This window comes from Corylus avellana, chromosome 9, assembly GCF_965113065.1.
Source record: "Corylus avellana chromosome 9, dhCorAvel1.hap1.2, whole genome shotgun sequence".
In the NCBI taxonomy this organism is placed as follows: Eukaryota; Viridiplantae; Streptophyta; class Magnoliopsida; order Fagales; family Betulaceae; genus Corylus; species Corylus avellana.
In genome coordinates this window covers 16,947,556-16,966,457 of record NC_142498.1, presented here as the reverse complement: position 1 = coordinate 16,966,457, position 18,902 = coordinate 16,947,556, and the positions used below count along the sequence as shown (strand labels likewise).

General features: G+C 36.4%; 1 protein-coding gene across 1 annotated transcript in view; it reads left to right on the top strand.

Moving 5' to 3' along the window:
* The window catches only part of LOC132191150 (ARM repeat superfamily protein), a 33,881-nt gene that overhangs the window by 9,746 nt on the left and 5,233 nt on the right, over window positions 1-18,902 (top strand). Inside the window, exons 10-33 of the mRNA XM_059606171.2 lie at window positions 65-147; window positions 235-360; window positions 500-571; window positions 782-950; window positions 2,646-2,785; window positions 2,915-3,007; window positions 4,566-4,743; window positions 7,828-7,925; window positions 8,046-8,198; window positions 8,330-8,486; window positions 9,130-9,263; window positions 9,469-9,550; window positions 9,642-9,804; window positions 10,213-10,288; window positions 10,403-10,576; window positions 10,666-10,731; window positions 10,825-10,929; window positions 14,239-14,328; window positions 15,554-15,765; window positions 15,879-16,086; window positions 16,204-16,386; window positions 16,857-16,952; window positions 17,055-17,122; window positions 17,201-17,549. Of these exons, the coding sequence (XP_059462154.2) occupies window positions 65-147; window positions 235-360; window positions 500-571; window positions 782-950; window positions 2,646-2,785; window positions 2,915-3,007; window positions 4,566-4,743; window positions 7,828-7,925; window positions 8,046-8,198; window positions 8,330-8,486; window positions 9,130-9,263; window positions 9,469-9,550; window positions 9,642-9,804; window positions 10,213-10,288; window positions 10,403-10,576; window positions 10,666-10,731; window positions 10,825-10,929; window positions 14,239-14,328; window positions 15,554-15,765; window positions 15,879-16,086; window positions 16,204-16,386; window positions 16,857-16,952; window positions 17,055-17,122; window positions 17,201-17,549 (3,275 nt within the window). The remainder of the gene's footprint in view (window positions 1-64; window positions 148-234; window positions 361-499; window positions 572-781; window positions 951-2,645; window positions 2,786-2,914; window positions 3,008-4,565; window positions 4,744-7,827; window positions 7,926-8,045; window positions 8,199-8,329; window positions 8,487-9,129; window positions 9,264-9,468; window positions 9,551-9,641; window positions 9,805-10,212; window positions 10,289-10,402; window positions 10,577-10,665; window positions 10,732-10,824; window positions 10,930-14,238; window positions 14,329-15,553; window positions 15,766-15,878; window positions 16,087-16,203; window positions 16,387-16,856; window positions 16,953-17,054; window positions 17,123-17,200; window positions 17,550-18,902) is intronic.

The window sequence follows — 18,902 nt, the reverse complement described above, 5'->3', positions numbered from 1 at the left end:
TCAAGTATCTTTTGGTGGCTAGCTCCTGTTTCTGAGCATGATTTTTTTTTTTCTTTCTAATTAGGAAAGTGGGCAAAGAAAATTTTGGTGGTTGTTAATAAGCATTATCCATCTGAACTACCTGTAGCAGTTCGCAAATTCCTTGAGGTTTTTTTTTCCAACTCTCTCTCTCTCTCTCTCTCTCTCTCTCTCATTGTAGTTCTAACCCTTTGATCTTTGACCTTTTTTTAATAGGATAATATAGCACCATCTAAGGGGGAATCGACATTTGAGATACTGGGAAAGGTGCTAGATACAAATTTGGATATGTCACATGGTATATCAGATTCAAGCATTTGGTTTGCATTACATCATCCAAAGGTGTGATTTAATTAGCAGTCTATTTTGTTATTGGTTGTTTTTGCTACTTGCGTATGCTTATGCTTTATTTTTGTTGAAACTTTACTTTTTCCTTGCAATATTCGTTCAAGTCTTATATTCCTTTTGTAATGTTGTATAGGCTGTTGTCCGATGTGCTACACTTTCGGGTTTAAACTCTGGCATTTTGAAAGCCAAGGCTGTTGATTCACAGGTAATATTCAGTTTAATAGACATGTATATATATACATGTTTCTGTGTGCATGTAGGACATGCAGAAAATGAGATTTTTTTTAAATGTGTTATATACACATACTGAGAGATGAGAAATAATGTCTATATATCAAAGTGTTCTTCTAGATAACTAGAGCCTAGATTCAAAATCTTCTGGTACTGACTCAATTTTTTTTCTCCTGTGGACCAGAGTCTTGTAACTATTAAGGATGCCATATTACGGCAGCTTCACGATGATGATCTAACTGTGGTTAAGGCAGCTCTATCTGTAGATGGATTGTCTGATATCATAAGTTCCTCTGATCTTCTCAAAGAATTGCATCACGTGCTTAAGAGATGTATTGGCATTCTAATTTCAAGTGAGTATGATATATAGTGAATGCTTTGGCTTGAATTCTTTTGTTCTATATGTTTCACTATCTCAGCCAATGCACTAATATGCATCTCTTATTCTGCTAGAATGGAGGCCACATGATTCATTTAACAATGTTTTGCATTCTAATTTTAGGTTTCAGTACCATAATAGTTAATTGCCACCCGCTTACATTTATCTAAACTGATGGTTTGAAAAGGGGTAAATCATATTCTGATGCTAGTTTAGTTGGTTTTGCTGGATGGCTTTTTATATTCTTGACTCAAGTTGGTTTGAATGGGTGGTTCTGATTTCGTTTCTTATTTGTGTGAGGGCTTAATGTTATCCCTGGTATGCTCTGTCACACTTGGTTCAAAATTTGAATTAAAGGTAGCCTTATATTCTGCTTTAGAAGGTTGTCAAACATCAAGACTGTAGTTTTCCATTAATGTAGCTTCATGAAGTATTAGGGAGCTGACAAATCATTTCTTGTTTCTCAAAGGGATATCGCTGGTTGTTATGACCAAAGTTGTTTTGCCTTTAGACTTTCATAGTATTTTCCCTATGGAGGAATATGAGAAGCAATTAAGGAAGCATTGAAGAATAGAGGGATAAGCGTTACTGTTAAAATTCCCTTTCTAGTTATGTGATTCCTTTTGTATACTCCCTTTAGACTTTCATAGTATTTTCCCTATGGAGGAATATGAGAAGCGATTAAGGAAGCATTGAAGAATAGAGGGATAAGCGTTACTGTTAAAATTCCCTTTCTAGTTATGTGATTCCTTTTGTGCCTTTAATAAGACTGGTTACTACTTATCGAAAAAGAAGAATAGAGGGATAAAGGAACAACAATGTGTAGGATGTATTGGGAGTCAACTCATGTTGTAGCTGTGCCATGTGAAGAAAGAAATTAGTGGATTTTTGGGCCAGAAAGTTTGTCCTAATGAGACATGTTTTGGGCCTAATGAATCTATGCTTTTATTTTTTGTCTTCAAATATAATTGTCTTGGGTTATGCCTAGATGAGTAGTCAATTTGTTTGCTTGTTGGTGGAATGCCGGTAGTACTCGGAGCACTGTAGTATGGAAGATGGTGCCTACATGCCTTTTGTGGTGTTTATGGAAGGAAATGAATGATAGGTGTTTTGAGGACTGTGAGAAGACTTTGGAGGTGTTGAAATTTTTATTCATCAACACTTAGTATCTTTGAAAAACTGCTTATGTTGCTCCTTTAGTGATTAGTTATTACGATTTCTTGTTCTTTTTGCCCCTACTACCTAGGTGGCTTCGCTTGTATACTTCTTGTGTTCATGGGGTGCCTTATGCTTTTAGTGATATCTCAATTAATTATTAATATATATATTTATCAAATTATATAATTTAAATTTATGGCATCCGCACTATCAAGCACAAATTTTTGTGAGCAATGGGGCTATATGGTAAGGATAGGCAGCATTGATGTTAGGAGATTCTCAAATTAGAAGTCCTTTAGCCAGAGAAGTTTCTTATTGATGATTGTCTTCAAGGAGTTTGCAATCTTGGTTTATTTTGGATTCACTCTACTTAAATTAGTGAAATTCGTTAAGGATGTGTCTAGTAGACTGTGGAACTTAAAAGAAGAAAAAAGAAACCAAATTAAATTTCTTAGTCTTTGCCTAGCTTCATAAAGCTACATGTTATTTCTCATTCCGTTTCCATTTGCAGGTTCATCAGATAAAACTAGCCTAGCTGCTGAAGTTGCTGTCGCATGCCTCAAGAATGCCAACCCAAACTTTCCTCATCATGATGATTATCTGGGGACATTTTCTGCCATGCTGTTTCCTTTGCTCTTAATTCTACCAAAGGTTTTTTGTTCTGTCTTGATCTATGTTTGATTTTCTAATGTTTCCATCATGGCTTCAATCAAGCGTCTCATAATGTATATTTCTAATTGATTGGTATTTGCTTTTTTGATCGTATATTGCTATCTTCAGACACAGGGGTTAAATTTTAAGGCTTTGCAATTAGCCAAAGAAGTAAAGTGGCCACTTTACCAGAATCTTGTTGGTGCCTCCAGCACAGAAACGGTAAATTATCTCTTTGTGATATTCTGTTTGCTCCATTATATTAATTTGGTCCTTATTTTTGCCGAAGCTCCAGTGCGAAGCACTTGATAGGTAATCTTGATCTCCTGATTACTCTTGATATCTATAATAAGGGAAAATATGACTTAACTTTCTTTATGTGCGAATGTGTTTACAACAGACAAAGGGTGATGGGTAAAAGACAAGAGGGGGTTTCTGTATATGCGTCTGCCTGTGTGTCTCTATCATATATTATTTGTGTTATTCTGTCTGCATGAAAGAATATAAGAGTGAAATAACGAACCAATTTGTGATATTGAATTTACAAGGTGTGTGTGAATGAACGACATGGAGTAATATACCTAGCTGCTGTTTTAGAGCTTCCACAACAAGGATACATAACAAATTTGGTTTGTTTAGAAGTTCTACATTAATAAAGGCACCTTTTCAGAATCATAATAGGTATTGAATTCAATGGTTGTGTCTAAAAGTCTTTGACATGCCAATTTGCAATCAGGAGAAGAGTCCTGCATAACCTTCTGCAAATTCTTTTGTCACCTGCTTCATTACCATTCCAATACTATATTGTAGGCGATGTTATTTAATTTATGTGGATGATTATAACTATGATATCACAATGTTGCATGGACCTATTGAACAAAGAACTCTTGCCTTCCAATCTTGTTTCCTTAGAGGTTTTTAAACACAGGCTTGGTGTTTTTAATTCTTGAATGACGAGTAACACTACCAGATATCACATTCTGGCTTACTATTTTTTCTGGAAATGGACTACATTATTACTGATAGAGCTACAGAAAGCTACGAGCAAGGAGCAGCAATATGTTGTGACAATGGTCAACTTTGTCAGAGATCAGTTTATTTGTAATCAATCTAATGAAAAATTAAATGTTTTCAGGAAGTCTAAGTAAACCGTTGGCCTTTATATTGTTGGTGGAGATTATAAATTGCCAATGCCTTAATGAATTAAGGACAGATAATTTAATTTCAGTGTTTTTTTACAGTGAACCTTGACGAGATGCCTAGTTTGACCCATAAAATGTGATTATATGGTAGTGTCCGATGATTTAGCAGTCAGTTTTATAATAATGTTACTTTAAATTCTGACAAAGTATGCATAACAACATTTCTTATCTACATGCATTCAATTTGAATATTTTATTTCTTCACTTTGCTTGGGCCACGTCTCCCAAAAAATTTGCCTAGCCCTGGTTATGCATATATCAAGGAATGTGTATTGGTCACTATTTTACTTTGACGTATTTGCTATCTCTGCTTTTAAATTGTGTTTGTTCTCCAAATGAAAATTTCTTATTTGTGAACCAAAGGCTGGGACTTATTCAGGGCTAATATAATTTTGGATCCCTGAGACATCCTCATGGAATCTAATTGACTTCCCAGACATATAATTTTTCTGATCCATGCCGATCTGACATTTTTATGTTGGTTTACTACTTTCTTGTTTTGCCTTCTAATTTATTTCTTCTCCCATATTTAGGAAAGTTCAATAGCTAGCTCTTACGAAGTTGCTTTTGAAGTGCAGACATTCCAACCTGGAAATATTTCTTCAATTAACATGAAGACAGTTACTAGTTTGGCAGACACTTTTTTGATGCACCCTGAAAAATATATGGCTTGGCTCATCAAGAGTTGTGATGATTTTGAGTTGTCGAAGACGCTCTTCTTTTTTATGCTGATGCAGTCATTTATGATGCAAAATAGTATGTTCTCTCTACACTTTTAATTAAGATGTATATTTTCTGTCTGAATGCCTATGTGCCATATTTCTTTTTGAACATTTAGCGGATGTTCTGAACACACTGTATTTAGGTTTTTTTGTCATTCAGCATGATATGTCAACTCTTTTATACTCCCGCTGCCCTTTCTATGTCTCTCATTTCTCCTTTTTATTCCTACAACCTCAGGTCCAGAATTTGGGTCTTCGCTTGCATATTTGTATTAGAACCAGTTAAATTGCAAATTATTCATCATATTACTAAATTCTTCCCTATAGTCATGTATATATGCATGCATTTTTGAAACACTTTTTTGTGGTGGGTTGACGTGTTTCTTATTTAGTTTAAATAAATTTGGTGAATGATGACTCTCTCTCTCTCTCTCTCTCTCTCTCTTTTTTAAATTGTAATTGTTTCATTTTTTACGAAGTTTCGAATATTATTTATAAATTCACAAGGATGCACTATCCTAGGTGGAAGAAACTGTATATGACAAAAGGTGGAAGCATTGCTGGATTAAGAGTATATTTTCTAGCTTACCTACTTATTTCATGTTTCTGTTTACCATTCCTGTTCCGGAAGCTAATTTATTGTGATAATTATGAAGGGATTCTTTGTGGGAGGGTTGGGATATGAACAAAATCACTGTTTGATTGGCATATGGTGTGCCCCAGTTCAGTCTAGAGATGTAGGTGTTTGATAACTGGCCACTTCTAATCAAGTTTCTAGGGAAAGTGGGTGTGGTGTTTTGGTGATGAACAAAATCACTTGCGGAGGTGTGCTATTGGTATGAAATATGGTGAGGACTGGGGCCATGGATTGAGGTTGTGGAAGAGTATTAAGTTGAGGTTAGGATTCATGTTCAATGTTTGTTAATTTTGTGGTTGGGGATGATAAGAAATTTCAATTTTGGTGTCATATTTGGTGCTGTGACACAGCTCTGAAGGATAGTTTCCTAACTTTTTTTCCAGCTGAGAGGTGATGCAGCTTCTTATATGGGTGTGTTGCAGAGGGAATGTGGCATTTGAGTGTCAGCTATGCACATGCAGTTCAAGATTGGAAAGTAGAGTCAGTTTATTCTGTTTGATTTATGATGCTCTAGTTTCCATTAGGTTAGGGAAGGGGATATGATCTGGTGGATAATGATGAAGAATGGTAGATTTTATGTTTGGTCTTCTCCTAGTTAGGCGTTTCTCTTGTATACTCCCTGTGTACTAGGGTTGCGCCCCTCTGCGTTTTTGATATATAAACATTAGTTATCAAAAAAATAAAAAAATGTTTGGTCTTATTATGAGCCAATGTGCGGGATGTTCTTGGAAGAGCACTTCGTGTGTATAAGTTCCTTAGAAAACGTCTTTTTTCTTTTGTCTTTTGGTTAATGATTTATAATCCTATGAAAAGAGGATGAATGACTGTAGATTGGTGCTGATTTGTAAGGGGAGTGGTAATTTGGTGGACCATTTGTAACTTCATTGTATGGGTTGGGTGATGCCTAGTATAGTTGCAATCGTGCTTCCTTGTTTGAAAAGTCAGTTTCGCTGCAATGTGAGCAATGGAATAGGGCCTTTCGATCTGGAATGTCTTAATGTGGATTTTGTAGCGAGAACATAATAATAGGATGTTTAATGGTTTTGAGCTTAACCAGACGTCCCTAATGTTTTTTTGATAAGTAAATTTAGAGGTAACGTCCCTAATGTTTTTAGTTCTAGGATCCTTCTTTTTCAAGATTTCCTCCTATATTCTGGATTTAAACTTATAGGAGGAGTCGTGCATACTTCCTGTATGCGTGACTTATTCTTGTGCTCTTCTTTGTTTTTAATAAGTAATGCATGTCATTAATAAGCATCGAGGGGCACAACCCTATTACACAATAGATAACCCCCATTAATAATTAAAAGAAGAACACAAGTCGACAAATTCAGAAAAATTAGAAAATTGTGAGATATTATACGCCCCTGTCCATATATAAAGCGAATTGTCTTGAGCAATCCATCAACCTCTCATGATCTTCAAAACATGAAAAATTCCGCTCTCTCCGTATGCTCTACATTAAGCACAAAGGGGACATCCCCCAAGGGGTCAAAATTGAACGACTTCTCACCTGACCTTGCCAACAATCTAACAATTCTATCACCCTTCTAGGCATGGCACATTCTACCTTGAAAAGGTTAAAAATTACATTCCATAATTATCTTGCCACTTCATGTTGATCTATGGATTCCCCGCTCCTTTTGCACATGGAACACTAGTCCACTGCTATTACATTTCTCTTCCATAGGTTATCCAAAGTCAGAATCTTTCTAGAGTCATTGTCCACACAAAGAAGCCGACTTTCAAAGGAACATTGACTCTTCAAATACTCTTCAGTCTCTTCCAAGGAAAAGCTGAACCCCCGAAGTAGTTAACTCATGAAAAAATGATTTTACCTCAAACTTCCTCCTTTGAAGGGATTCACCAGCTACGATCCTCACCATTTTTATCAATCCGAGGGAATACAACAAATCTTGTGCTTGTTATAAATCTTTGTTACGTTTTAAGGCAAGAAAAAAGCACTATCCTAGACATTGACACAATACGGTCATGCACTGTCCAAAAACATTCAAAAAAGAGAGATTGCAAGAAGTTTCAACTGAGACATTAGAAGTTCAATGCACTCACTGACTTTGACATTTTCTTGCTTTAAACACACTGCATGAGGGATAAGGACTACCTTTTCAAATCATAACTCTTATCCCTACAAAATTGCCCTTCCCAACAAGCCAGAATATGCAACATCATGGCTTGCCTTGATCTAATGATCTGAGAGAATAATATATGCAACTGCTACTTCTCTTTTGTTAGGTACTCAACTGTTACCTGTTTCCATGTTTCTATGGTGTTTCACAGCATTATATCTGGTTTGTTGTTTGCTTCACTGTCAAGCAACGGATGCATGTCTGTCTCATTCAATTTTGTGAGACTAAGCTTTTTCTATGGCCATGATCCTTCTCTTCATTTTTACCTATACTGCTTTTGGTCTTTTTACTTACGATACTGGGATACTGAGTGTTATTTTTCTTTGCTTGTTAGAAAGTGGTCAGTTTTCAGTGCTCTTTGAAGTTGGCTATCCAGTTCTGAGAAAAGAGTGGGAAGCACTGGAGTCTGGCGGTGATGTTTCTGTGGAAGAGGTATGGAGGAAAAATTAATTGTAGACATAACACTGTTTTCAGATTTCTTTCTTCACCTTGATCATCTGGAGCCCTTTTTTTTCAACTGCATGATGTATGTCTTTGCTATTTGGTTGACAGTTCAATTCTGAAATGCTCAATTGGGATTGCAAAAGGTTCTTAGAACAGCTGTTTGATGCTAATCTTAGAGCATTAAATACAAATATCCTGATTTGCATATTTTGGAGGTTACTGGAGGCATTGATATTAGCCGTACCTGGAGATGTTATGTTGGTTAGTGATACTTCTTTCTTTGGTTGCTTATTTATCTTATTGTCTTAGACTGCTCTGGTGCCTGTTCATTGACATTGTAGCTGGATTTTCATGTTGTCGCTACTAAATATGAACAACTTTGATAATTGCAGGATGTTAATGACAAATGGGTTAGCAGGCTTCAAGATTTGTTCATTTTTTTCGCCACTTCTCAGTTTAAGCATGTTTTCAAGGAACACATTCATCACCTCGTCACAAGGTGCAAGGCACCTCCTGCCCGTTTTCTGTCTAGATTTTTTACAGAAGAAGGTGCTTACCTGGCTTCCTTTTTCTCTACTTGCTTTCTTATTCTTCTATTCACCTTGCAATATATTCTGTCATTGTTGGTTTTTCTATACTTCCTTACCATGGCTTCCTTCTTTGCTACTGCTTTTTCAATCTTCCATTTAGCTTTCAGCATGTGCTTTAGTAGAGTTGTTTAGAAAAAGTGTATCTTTGTATACATTTTTGTGCACTAGGGTTGCATCCCCTTCTGATTTTCAATGAAATAAATTACTTGTCAAAAAAAAAAAAAAAAGGGTATAGTCCAACCTATCACAAGAGAAGTACAAAAGATGACCACTAAAAAAGACAAAAAAATAGTCTGACGTCTCAAAATTTATCAGATACAAAAATCCAAAAGGTAAAGAATGGAATCAAAGTCCATATTGAGGGAAGTTTCAGGAAAATTTGTCATTTGAATCAAAGTCCATATTGAGGGATATTTTGGTCCTTTTGTTGCTGTTTTGGAATGGATAATAATGGGAAGGAATTGTTGATAGATGAACGTATTTTATCTTTTTTGGGAGTTGCAACTTGTTGAGGCATAATAGATTTCTGGAACATATTTATCATAGTTATTTAGAATCAGTTTGCTTTCACATGATCTTATGTTGGATATTACTTCTTGTAGGTGTTCCTGTTGGAGTCACAGTTGAGAGTCTCCAGTGTTTTGCGTTTCTTTGTTTCCATTCAGAAGATAGATTGTCAATTCAACTTCTAGCTGAATTTTCTTCAGTTCTCATCCCATTGACTAGTGATAACCAGGTATGGATTCAAATTATTACTATTCATTATTATATTTTGTGTTGCTGCCAATGCTCTTTGTGGCCTCTTCGAATCACCTGATTCTAGGAAAGGGGTTGCTTAAATGTTTTCTTCTGAAGTGAGGTGATTTTTTATTTTCCTCAAGTATACATTTTTTTTTCTCAATATTCTGATTTCTTAGGATCTATCGTCTTTTTCCTTTCAGGATATTAAGATTGCTGCAATGAACTGCATTGAAGGACTATATGCACTGTGGGCTCATGTGGACTTTTCCAGCAAGAAAAATGGTACAATCACTTCCATTATTGTTATGTCCCACTATGGTCATGGCTAATTTTCACACCAGTATGGGTGTATTCTGAAACTGTTAAACAACAGGGAACACTGCAATTTGGAGTCATTTTCTTGGTGAATTGTTGGGCTTGATTGTTCAGCAAAAAAGGCTTATATTATCGGACAAACAATTTTTGCCTTCATTGTTGGAATCCTTGCTCAGCTTATCTTGCAGTAGCCTTCTAGTGCCACAAAATATTCAACAGAGGTATTGTTGTGATGTTGTTATTTTAGTCTTTGTACCACCATCTTCATTTTCCCAAGTCATTCTTCTCATTCACTTGAAAGATTTATGCTATATATGAATTGGTGCTGCTCCAGCTTCTGATCTTTATTAATGCTTTTAAGCTGTTTTTCGCCCCTTCATGCCTTTGTCTTTTGAGCCACAGAGGTTTATAGTTGAAATTCTCTCTCTCTCTCTCTCTCTCTCTCTGTGAAAGGAAAAGTCTTTTCATTGTTCATGTTTTATGATTTTTCGAATCTTGAATAGTGTCATGTTCCTCTTGAAGTTGTTATTTTTGATAAATGATGATTATCATCTTGAGTTGGATTTTTTCTTATGTTCATTATCAAGCATAGTAGTCTTGCTTTTTCATTCATCTACATACTTTTCCAGGTTTGATCAATCTACAAAGGAAAAGATTCTTGCCTTTATTTTGGGTTCTGCTCTAAAGCTTTCTGATTATGGGAAGGTATGCTCTCTATCTGTTATCTTATATTTCATGTTTGTTACTTTCATGCATGAAGAACTGCTCTGAAGAAGTTTCATGGGGAAAAAAGTAAATGGGTGTTAATGTCTTTTGCAGCTAAGGATTCTATCTTTGCTAAAAGGAATGGGCAGAGCCATTTTGAATGTTAAGGATGTTGAGTCATTTTTATCTTTACTTTTGGAAAGACGCAGTCAATATTACTTTGAACTGGATAAGTCATGCCAGAAATTGTCGAAAATTGAAATTGAGATTCTATGCCTTCTGCTGGAGGTATGTTAATAGATGGTTCTGAATGTTTGTGAGTTTCTATCTTTCTGTCTTGTATTTGTGTTTAATTTGTACTTGATCTGCTGTATTAGAGCTCTGCTACCCCCTCTTTATTTGATGGAGATGCTTTCGAAGGTCATTTATTGAAGGCTTTACAAGTAAGAAGTTACTTGCAACTTGTATGCATTTTATTTCAATTTTATGGTCTTTGCAGTTACCATTGTATTGACATCTTGTTTTGGACTCTTCAGTTGGACAGTATGGCTTCAGAAGACCCAGCTGTTATACAGCCCTGTGTCACTGTTCTAAAAATGCTCAGTAGACATCTTTATAGTGGGTTGAAGAAGGATTTACAGGTGACCTTTATTCATTTACTGGGAATTCATTCATGATGTTTTACTTTGAAATCATGTGTTTCAGCCTTTTGTAGATTGCTTGATCATGGAACAATAAAATTGTTGTGATATGCCATACCAACTAGTATGATTTGGATGATTGTTTTGGACATATATTGATATGTATGGAACTGTTGAGATCTCAGGTTTGTGCGACCTGATAGTTAATACTTTGGGAGTTTTTTAGGCGAAGACTTGATACAACATATTGGGTTACCACCTCGAGTTTTAGTCAGTGGGTTGAGGCCTAATAGTGTCATATCAGCACTCTTTTGTATCACTATCACTTAGTGTGACCGCTTAACCAATCGCACCACTCACAAGTGAACCTTCAAACAAGTCTCCACTTTCTTGTGTAAGTTTTGTATCACTCCCTTTTGATTGGTAAACTTTTTCTTAACAATCTATGTATCAACATCACCACCTAGTCCATTGCTCACCGTTAGAGTGCTTTTATTTAATCATGGGTGGAGCTAACATGGGAGTCACCTCGCACAATTATGGAAGCCACCACCATATGTATAGTTGTCTTGCTTCACCACCAATAGAGCCTTTTTCTTAACCATGGGTGGAGCTAATTTGGGAACCATCAACAATACTGAAATTGCATCGAACATTGCCTGTCGAATCATCGGCTTTGTTACCATTTGTTGGGATTTTGGGTTTGTAAGAGTTGAGGCTTTTCACCTTGGGGAGTCTTTTTTGTGAAAAACTTAATATAACATGTAGGGATATCATATTAACCTAAAAGTTTAAGGTAGTGGATTTGGGTATAACCAATCGCACTGCTTGCATGTGAAACTTCCTACAACTAGGAGTTGGCACTTACCTTTTGGGCCAGTTGCTGGAGGTGTTCGATCTTAAAACTGACGGGTGATGGCTGCTACAAATGAATTGACAGACCACATTAAGCTCAAAAACTGAGCCGACGCTGATGGCTGTTTATCAGTGGTAAGTTTGTTGTTGGTGTGAGCAGTGGTGCATAACCTGCCACTAGATTTTCTGTTTGGGTGTGCTAAATCACACTAGATCTTAATCTCCACTCTGATACCAGATATGGTAACTTACCACTGATAGACAGCCATCAACGTCGGCTCAGTTTTTGAGCTTAATGTGGTCTGTCAATTCATTTGTAGCATTCATCACCCGTCAGTTTTAAGCGGTGGTGCATAACCTGCTATTAGATTTTTTGTTTGGGTGTGCTAAATCACACTAGATCTTAATCTCCACCCTGATACTAGATATGGTGCGTAGTGCCTGATCTCGCATCCCATCAACATTAATCTCCACCCTAGATGTCAAGGATAGGTTATGTCTATAACGCCCTATCCCAACGACACAATATTGTCTGCTTTTGGCTCCCCTGAACCAGACTTCCTCCTACTACTCTCGCATTAGCATGCTTAACTGCGGAGCTTTGATAGATTCATGGCCATTGCAGCTTTAAAATGCATTGTTGTCAAGAAGGGTGCGAGTATACATATAAGTACATGCTCATCCCCATACCCAGGCGATGTGGGATGCTACAATCACCCCCCTCTTGGGGCCCAACGTCCTCGTTGGCGGCCTTCATGGGCTTGTGCATGCTCCCTCCATCTCAAGTTGGGCAATGACTCTGATACCCATTTGTAACGCCCCACCCAACGACACAATATTGTTCGCTTTTGGCTCCCCCTAACTAGACTTTTTAGGAGGTCACCCATCCTGGTACTACTCTTGTATAAATACGCTTAACTGCAGAGTTCTGATAAGTTCATGACCATCATGTCTTTAAAACGCTTTGTCAAGAAGGGTGCGAGTATACATATAAGTACATCCTCATCCCCATACCAAGGCGATGTGGGACGCCACAATGTCAGTTGAGTCGGTTTTTTGACACCCATCACCTGACAGTCAACTTGATCCTATTGGAAATCCATTTTATTTATTGACCTTCGCTCAACCAATGTAGGAAACTGACTGTTTTTGGTTGGGTTGTCTGGAAGGGTGGGTGTTTTGCCTAGACTTAACGACAACCTTGCCCAAAAATTAGAATTCAAAAACAAAGAAAAGGGGGAATCATTCGACAATCATGGATGCTAGAATAGAACTTTAGGACAATAATTAAGCTGCATGATTCATATATCCTTTGTAGTTATTAATGAATCTATGTCACTTGCACCAAGCATTTGTATTTGGGTTGTTAATGTAATCAACATTTAGAGTTCACAACACACAATTGTCTCTTAAATGTAGTAACTCCCCAACTTTTTGTTTCCCTTCGACTGTAGCAAAGTTTTGTTGTTAAAATGGTTGGAATGTCATGGAAACACCTTTGTTTGTAGCATTACTCATGATTGGGAAGTGGATGTCTTTGCCACTTTCTTTTGGTGTTGTATTTAGGGAGAGTGAGATGACGAGGACAAGCTGTGGTGGGTCCCTTCCAAAAGAGGGTTGTTTGATGTTAAATCATTTTACAGTGACATGAGTTCTAATGATGGTTTCCGCTTCCCCTAGAATAGGGCAGACTACTAAGGCTTCATTGGGGTGGCCTTTTTTTGTTTGGTTGGCGGCCCTAAAAAAGATCCCTACCATAGTTAATCTCCAGAAGTGGCACGTTGTTGTAGTTGATAGGTGTTGATGTGTAAAAGAAATGGGGAGTTCATGGATCGTTCTTCTTCATTGAGAGGTTGCTTGTGCTACTTGGAATTTCTTTTTCTCTAGTTGATTTGGGTTGTCTTGGGTTATGCCTAGACAAGTAGTTGACTTGTATGCTTATGGTAGACTCCCGGTAATATTCGGAGTGTTGTTGTGTGGGAGATGGTACTTTTGTGCCTTTTGTGGTGCCTTTGGAGAGAAATGAATGATAGAAGTTCCGTGAGAGGACTTTAGAAGAGAATAAGTCTTTATTTTTCAACACCCTGAATCTTTTTTGGTGATTAGTTTGGTGGCTTCTTTTGTATACTCCTTGTATACCTGGGGTGCCTTACTCTTTTAATGATATCTCGATTATTTATATATATATAAAAAATTTTGAACACAAATTTATAGATCATGACCTATTATATTATATTATATGGGATGATAATTCTTTGAAATACTCGATAGATATAATTATTCCTGTTGATAGTAGCGGTTAAGATTTGATTATTATTATTTTTTGCATTTTTGTTGTGACCAGAAGCTTGTATTTTATCAACTTGTGTTCTTTTTTGTTATGAAACACAGTAAATATAATTATTTCTGTTGTGGTTAAGGCTTCATTTTTTTTTTCTTTTTTGTTCTGAGCAGGAGCTTCTATTTTATCAACTTGTGCTGTTATTTCGGAATGCTAATGGTGATGTACAAAATGCAACCAGAGAGGCCTTGCTGCGCTTAAATGTTTGTCCCTTACTCTACCAATTTTTCTGTTTCTTTTCATTGTTTGAGTGCCTTCAGCATTTAGAGTATTTGAAATCTGTTGGTTGAACGTTTTTGCTTTTGTGGTGCGTTCTTACTTTCATTTTGGATATGTTATTTGATGATCTGTGGGAGAGAAAGTGAATTGTGTTTATATGAGCATGATGGTAATTTTTTTATTATGAGAACTGTGTGCCGGAATGAGCTGAATATGGCTTCTTATTTGACGAGAAAAAGAGGCAAGACAATTTGGACACTTTTGAATTCCCATTTACTGCCATTTTATGGGTGAACATGTCGTCAAAAATTGGAAGCATAACCAACTAAGCTATAATCACTTTTATTAGATGAATCAAATCTGATATCAGTTTCTGGTGAGTTGATTTATCCTTAAAAGCTGGACAAAGCAAAGGAGTAATAAGGAGCCTTCTGTCGCTGGATCTTCAGGCTGGTATCTTATGCTGGCTGAACTGTGTAGCCCAGTAGAATTCTAGATTAATTTAGCTAGTAGAAGGTTTGTTTCTTATGCTTTTAAATGCAAATAGAATCCCTCGCATGTGGAATTTTTTCAGATAAAAGGATTGTCAAAGGGGATCTTACTTTATGCAATTCCAGTACCATCTATTTTTCTTTTCTGACAAGAACAGCATGTATTGAGATTGCTGAATCGCCTAGTCTCTTCTATGTCCATAGTTCTTATCCACGTACAGTTGTTTGTGTTTTTGCATTACAGTTTTTTTCCTTTAAAAATGAAAATATAACTAAGATATGAAGCTTCATAGTAGTCACTTTATTGGCGAATATTGATCAGTGTTACAGTCTTAAGTTAGTGATGGTTTCTTCATGGTTTTTGGAGCTCAAAGAATGACGTCTTGTTATGAACACACACATTCCAAAAAGAAATAATGTTGTTTGTATTTCAAAATGGTTTCATATGGCTTGCTAATCTAACCTTTTAGTGTTGTAAAATTTTTTATAATAGCAACCAAATATTCTTGAATGCTATATAGAATGTGAATTAGGCCAGATGCAGCTTTGTTTCTTTTGTTGTTTTTTTGTTTATTACTTTTTATCTTATGTCATGCTGATAAATGTCTATGCCAGAAAAAGAGAAAAAAAAATCCAATTAATGTCACAAGCAAAGTTGATTTACTTAAAGGTTTTTTTAAGCAATATGAAGATAAACTATGCCTTTTGGATGTTGCAGATATCTTGCTCCACTGTTGGCTGGATGCTTGATATTATACTCAAGCAAGAAAGTCTGATAATTAGTTCGTTGTATGGCAAGAAGAAAAAGAAACTAAATGTGCATTGTAGATCAAGCCTGCCTCATAATGTGATATGTAAAGGAGAAGATGCACTCTCTATGCTTAGCTCTGTCTTTGATGTTTTGCTAGTGAAGAAAGACATGGCAAACAGGTCTGTTTTTTTGAATGTGTCTAATTCTGGTTGAGTCGGCAGAGTATCTGCCACTTCTGATACCAATGCTTTGTACTTTCGCAGGCTAACTAGATTCAGTTTGTTGGTTGCAGGGATTCTCTTATAGCACCCTTATTTAATCTTCTTGGCAAAGTTTTCTCAGATGAGTGGATACATGGCATTCTTGCACATGATGAAAAGTTGATCCATGTATCACCCAGCGTTTCTCAGACCATGTCTAGCACCATATGTTACATTCAGCAGACACTTCTAAAAATCCTGGAAGATATATGTGCTTCACTCGTTGCTGTTCCAGTTAAGGTATGTCACCCATTTTTCTGGGTTGGGGAAACATCAATTATGCTAACAGTTTCTGTTGGTCTGGTTTCGGTCTTTATTCCTGTTTTTGCAATGACATGTTACTCATCTTCATGGCAGGATGACATAATAAATGAAATCAACATCAAATTGTTGGTCGAGTGTGCCCATTCTGCAAAGGATGCAGCCACCCGCAACCATGTATTTTCATTAATTTCCTCTGTTGCGAAGGTCATCCCTGAAAAGGTGTTGGACCATATACTAGATATTCTTACTATCATTGGAGAATCAGCGGTCTCACAGGTTTGTCAGTATATTCGTTTTCCTTGCATTGGTTACATTTTACCATATTTTATTTTATTGTACAGAATAATGGTATTTCTGTTGAATCAATGTTCTGACATCCAATTTTGAGGTAAAAAAAAAAAAAACTTTTTGAAAGCCTGGAGACCATTAACAACTTATTAAAATAGTAAGCACAAAATTGAACTTTAACCTTGGGTTAGAGTTTCAGCTGGCTATGTTTAATGTAGAATAAAAATTAGGTTCTTAAAATTCAATTGCATTCTTTTTTGTTTTTAGATTGATTGGTATACATGACTTACGTGCCCGTATGGGATTGAACCCATGACCTGACCTCCACCCCTTGTTTCAGCAAGGGATGCCATTTATTCCAATGACAATCGGCAACGATTCAATTCTATTCTTGGAATAACAATTCTGTGTCTTATTTCTGTACTAATAATACCTTGAATCTTTCTAATCTGCTACAGACTGACAGTCATTCGCAGCATGTCTTTGAGGATCTTATATCTGCAGTCGTTCCCTTTTGGCTGTCTAAGACACACAATGTGGACAAATTACTTCAAGTATACTGTCTATCTTCGTCTTTATCAGTCACCATCTCTTCTGCTCCAATGGCCGCATTGTTTGTAATCTAGTGTTTTAACTTGGTTGAGTTTGTCCTTCAGGTTTTTATGAAGGTGTTGCCTGAAGTTGCTGAGCACAGAAGGCTGTCAATTGTTGTATACTTATTAAGGTACTATCAAGTTATCTTTTATTACTTTTCTTTTGTTGATTCTTCAGCTCCAGCTTAAGTTGAAATGCTTCTCTGCAGGTCTCTGGGAGAACAATGTAGCTTGGCGTCATTGGTTGTTCTTCTATTCCGTTCTTTGGTTTCAAGGAAAGGATTATCTTGCCTTAAAATTTTGTGCGATTCAGATAGTTTCACATCGTCGATGCATAGAGAGTGGGAGTATGTCTTTGCGGTGCAAATATGTGAGCAATATTCGTGCCTGATTTGGCTTCCTGCTCTTGTTATGCTGCTTCAACGACTAAGGAAAGGTAATTTGTGCCAAGAGCTTTTTATGGAATTGCTGTTGGCATTGCAGTTCACTTTACACAAAATGCAAGATCCAGAATTTGCATTCAAGCTTCAATCCGGGGAAGATTCAGATGGCATTCAGGTTCAAATATTTGTACTTTTTTTTCTTCTCTAACTTTGTTTATTAATAATTATTTGTTTTTCAAGAACCAGTTAGCTGCAATATGTCCTGTCATCTGCTACCCTGTTGACCTTAGATTATTGTATTCTGCTACCCTGTTGAATGATACCACCATAGCATGTGTTAAGGCTGACAGAATAATTGAAATCCTGCCTTGCCTAAAGGGCGAAGATGGTAATTCCTCTCAAATGTATTCTAGCAACAGATGCTGTATTCCCAGTCCGATATTAATATGGTGTAAAGGGGATCATCTAGTGGATTGGATTGTGATTTATACTTGTAGTAAGTTTCCGAATTAATTGGATATAAAGTTTTTGACAGAAGGGGTTGATGAACATAAGTCATCAAGATACGTATTTAAAATGGACGTGGCTGGTCTTTGGCCATTGTATTCTTGGTCTGTACTTATACACGTCGCTAGAAGCGTGTTGAAGAAATGCATATTTCATACACAATTCATGTTTCAAGTTATAAGGGATTAAAAGAAATTGTCAAATATCTAACTCTATCTAATGACACCTACTTTTTAGAGTTGCAGGATCTTAGGAAATTCATAGCTAGATTAGATTTCTTAATAAGTTCTTGAAGGCTTCTAGGATTGCTATTGATATTTAAGGACTTAGTTGGCCAGGTTATAAAAAAGATAGAATCTTGAAGGAATTTGATGGTATCCATACCACTCAAATTTCCTCTCTAGATAATCAAGCCACTCGAAAAACACTTGGGGATCAATCTTTCCAGCAAAGTGTGGTACTTCTAAACTATCTTTTGTCGTTATATGTTCAACCATCTTATAAAAAGAAATAATCATGTCTCTCATAGTGATTTGTTCCAAAGATTTCAAAAGTATATGTAGCTCTAGCATTAACCTGACAGGATCTTTTCTTTGTTGTTCAGCATTTTCCTCTAGAACTGCATCTTTATCCTTGGAGCCACTGCTTGAATGGTTAGGATTGTTGACTGAAGATTCATTCTTGTGAAGAAAACCAGTCTGTTACCCATCAAATTTGGCTTCCAAGGCATCGAGTTTTTCTGCATTTGTGCAGATATAGTTTTGCCTTTGCTGATCCGTCATTCTTCCTATAAGGCCAACTTCTTCTCGTTGCCATAGTGTTAATTAGGCCCTGATACCAATTTGATGTAGGATATGTAGAAAATGGGGTACGAAATTAGGTTCTTTATAAGTTTTTGAAGGCTTCTAGGATGAGGTTTGTTCTTAAAGGACTTGGGGATGGTTAGGTTAACTAAAAAAATCTTGAGGGAATTTAATGTCAATTTAGTAATAAAGCAGTGAATTGAAAAAAAAAGAGAACT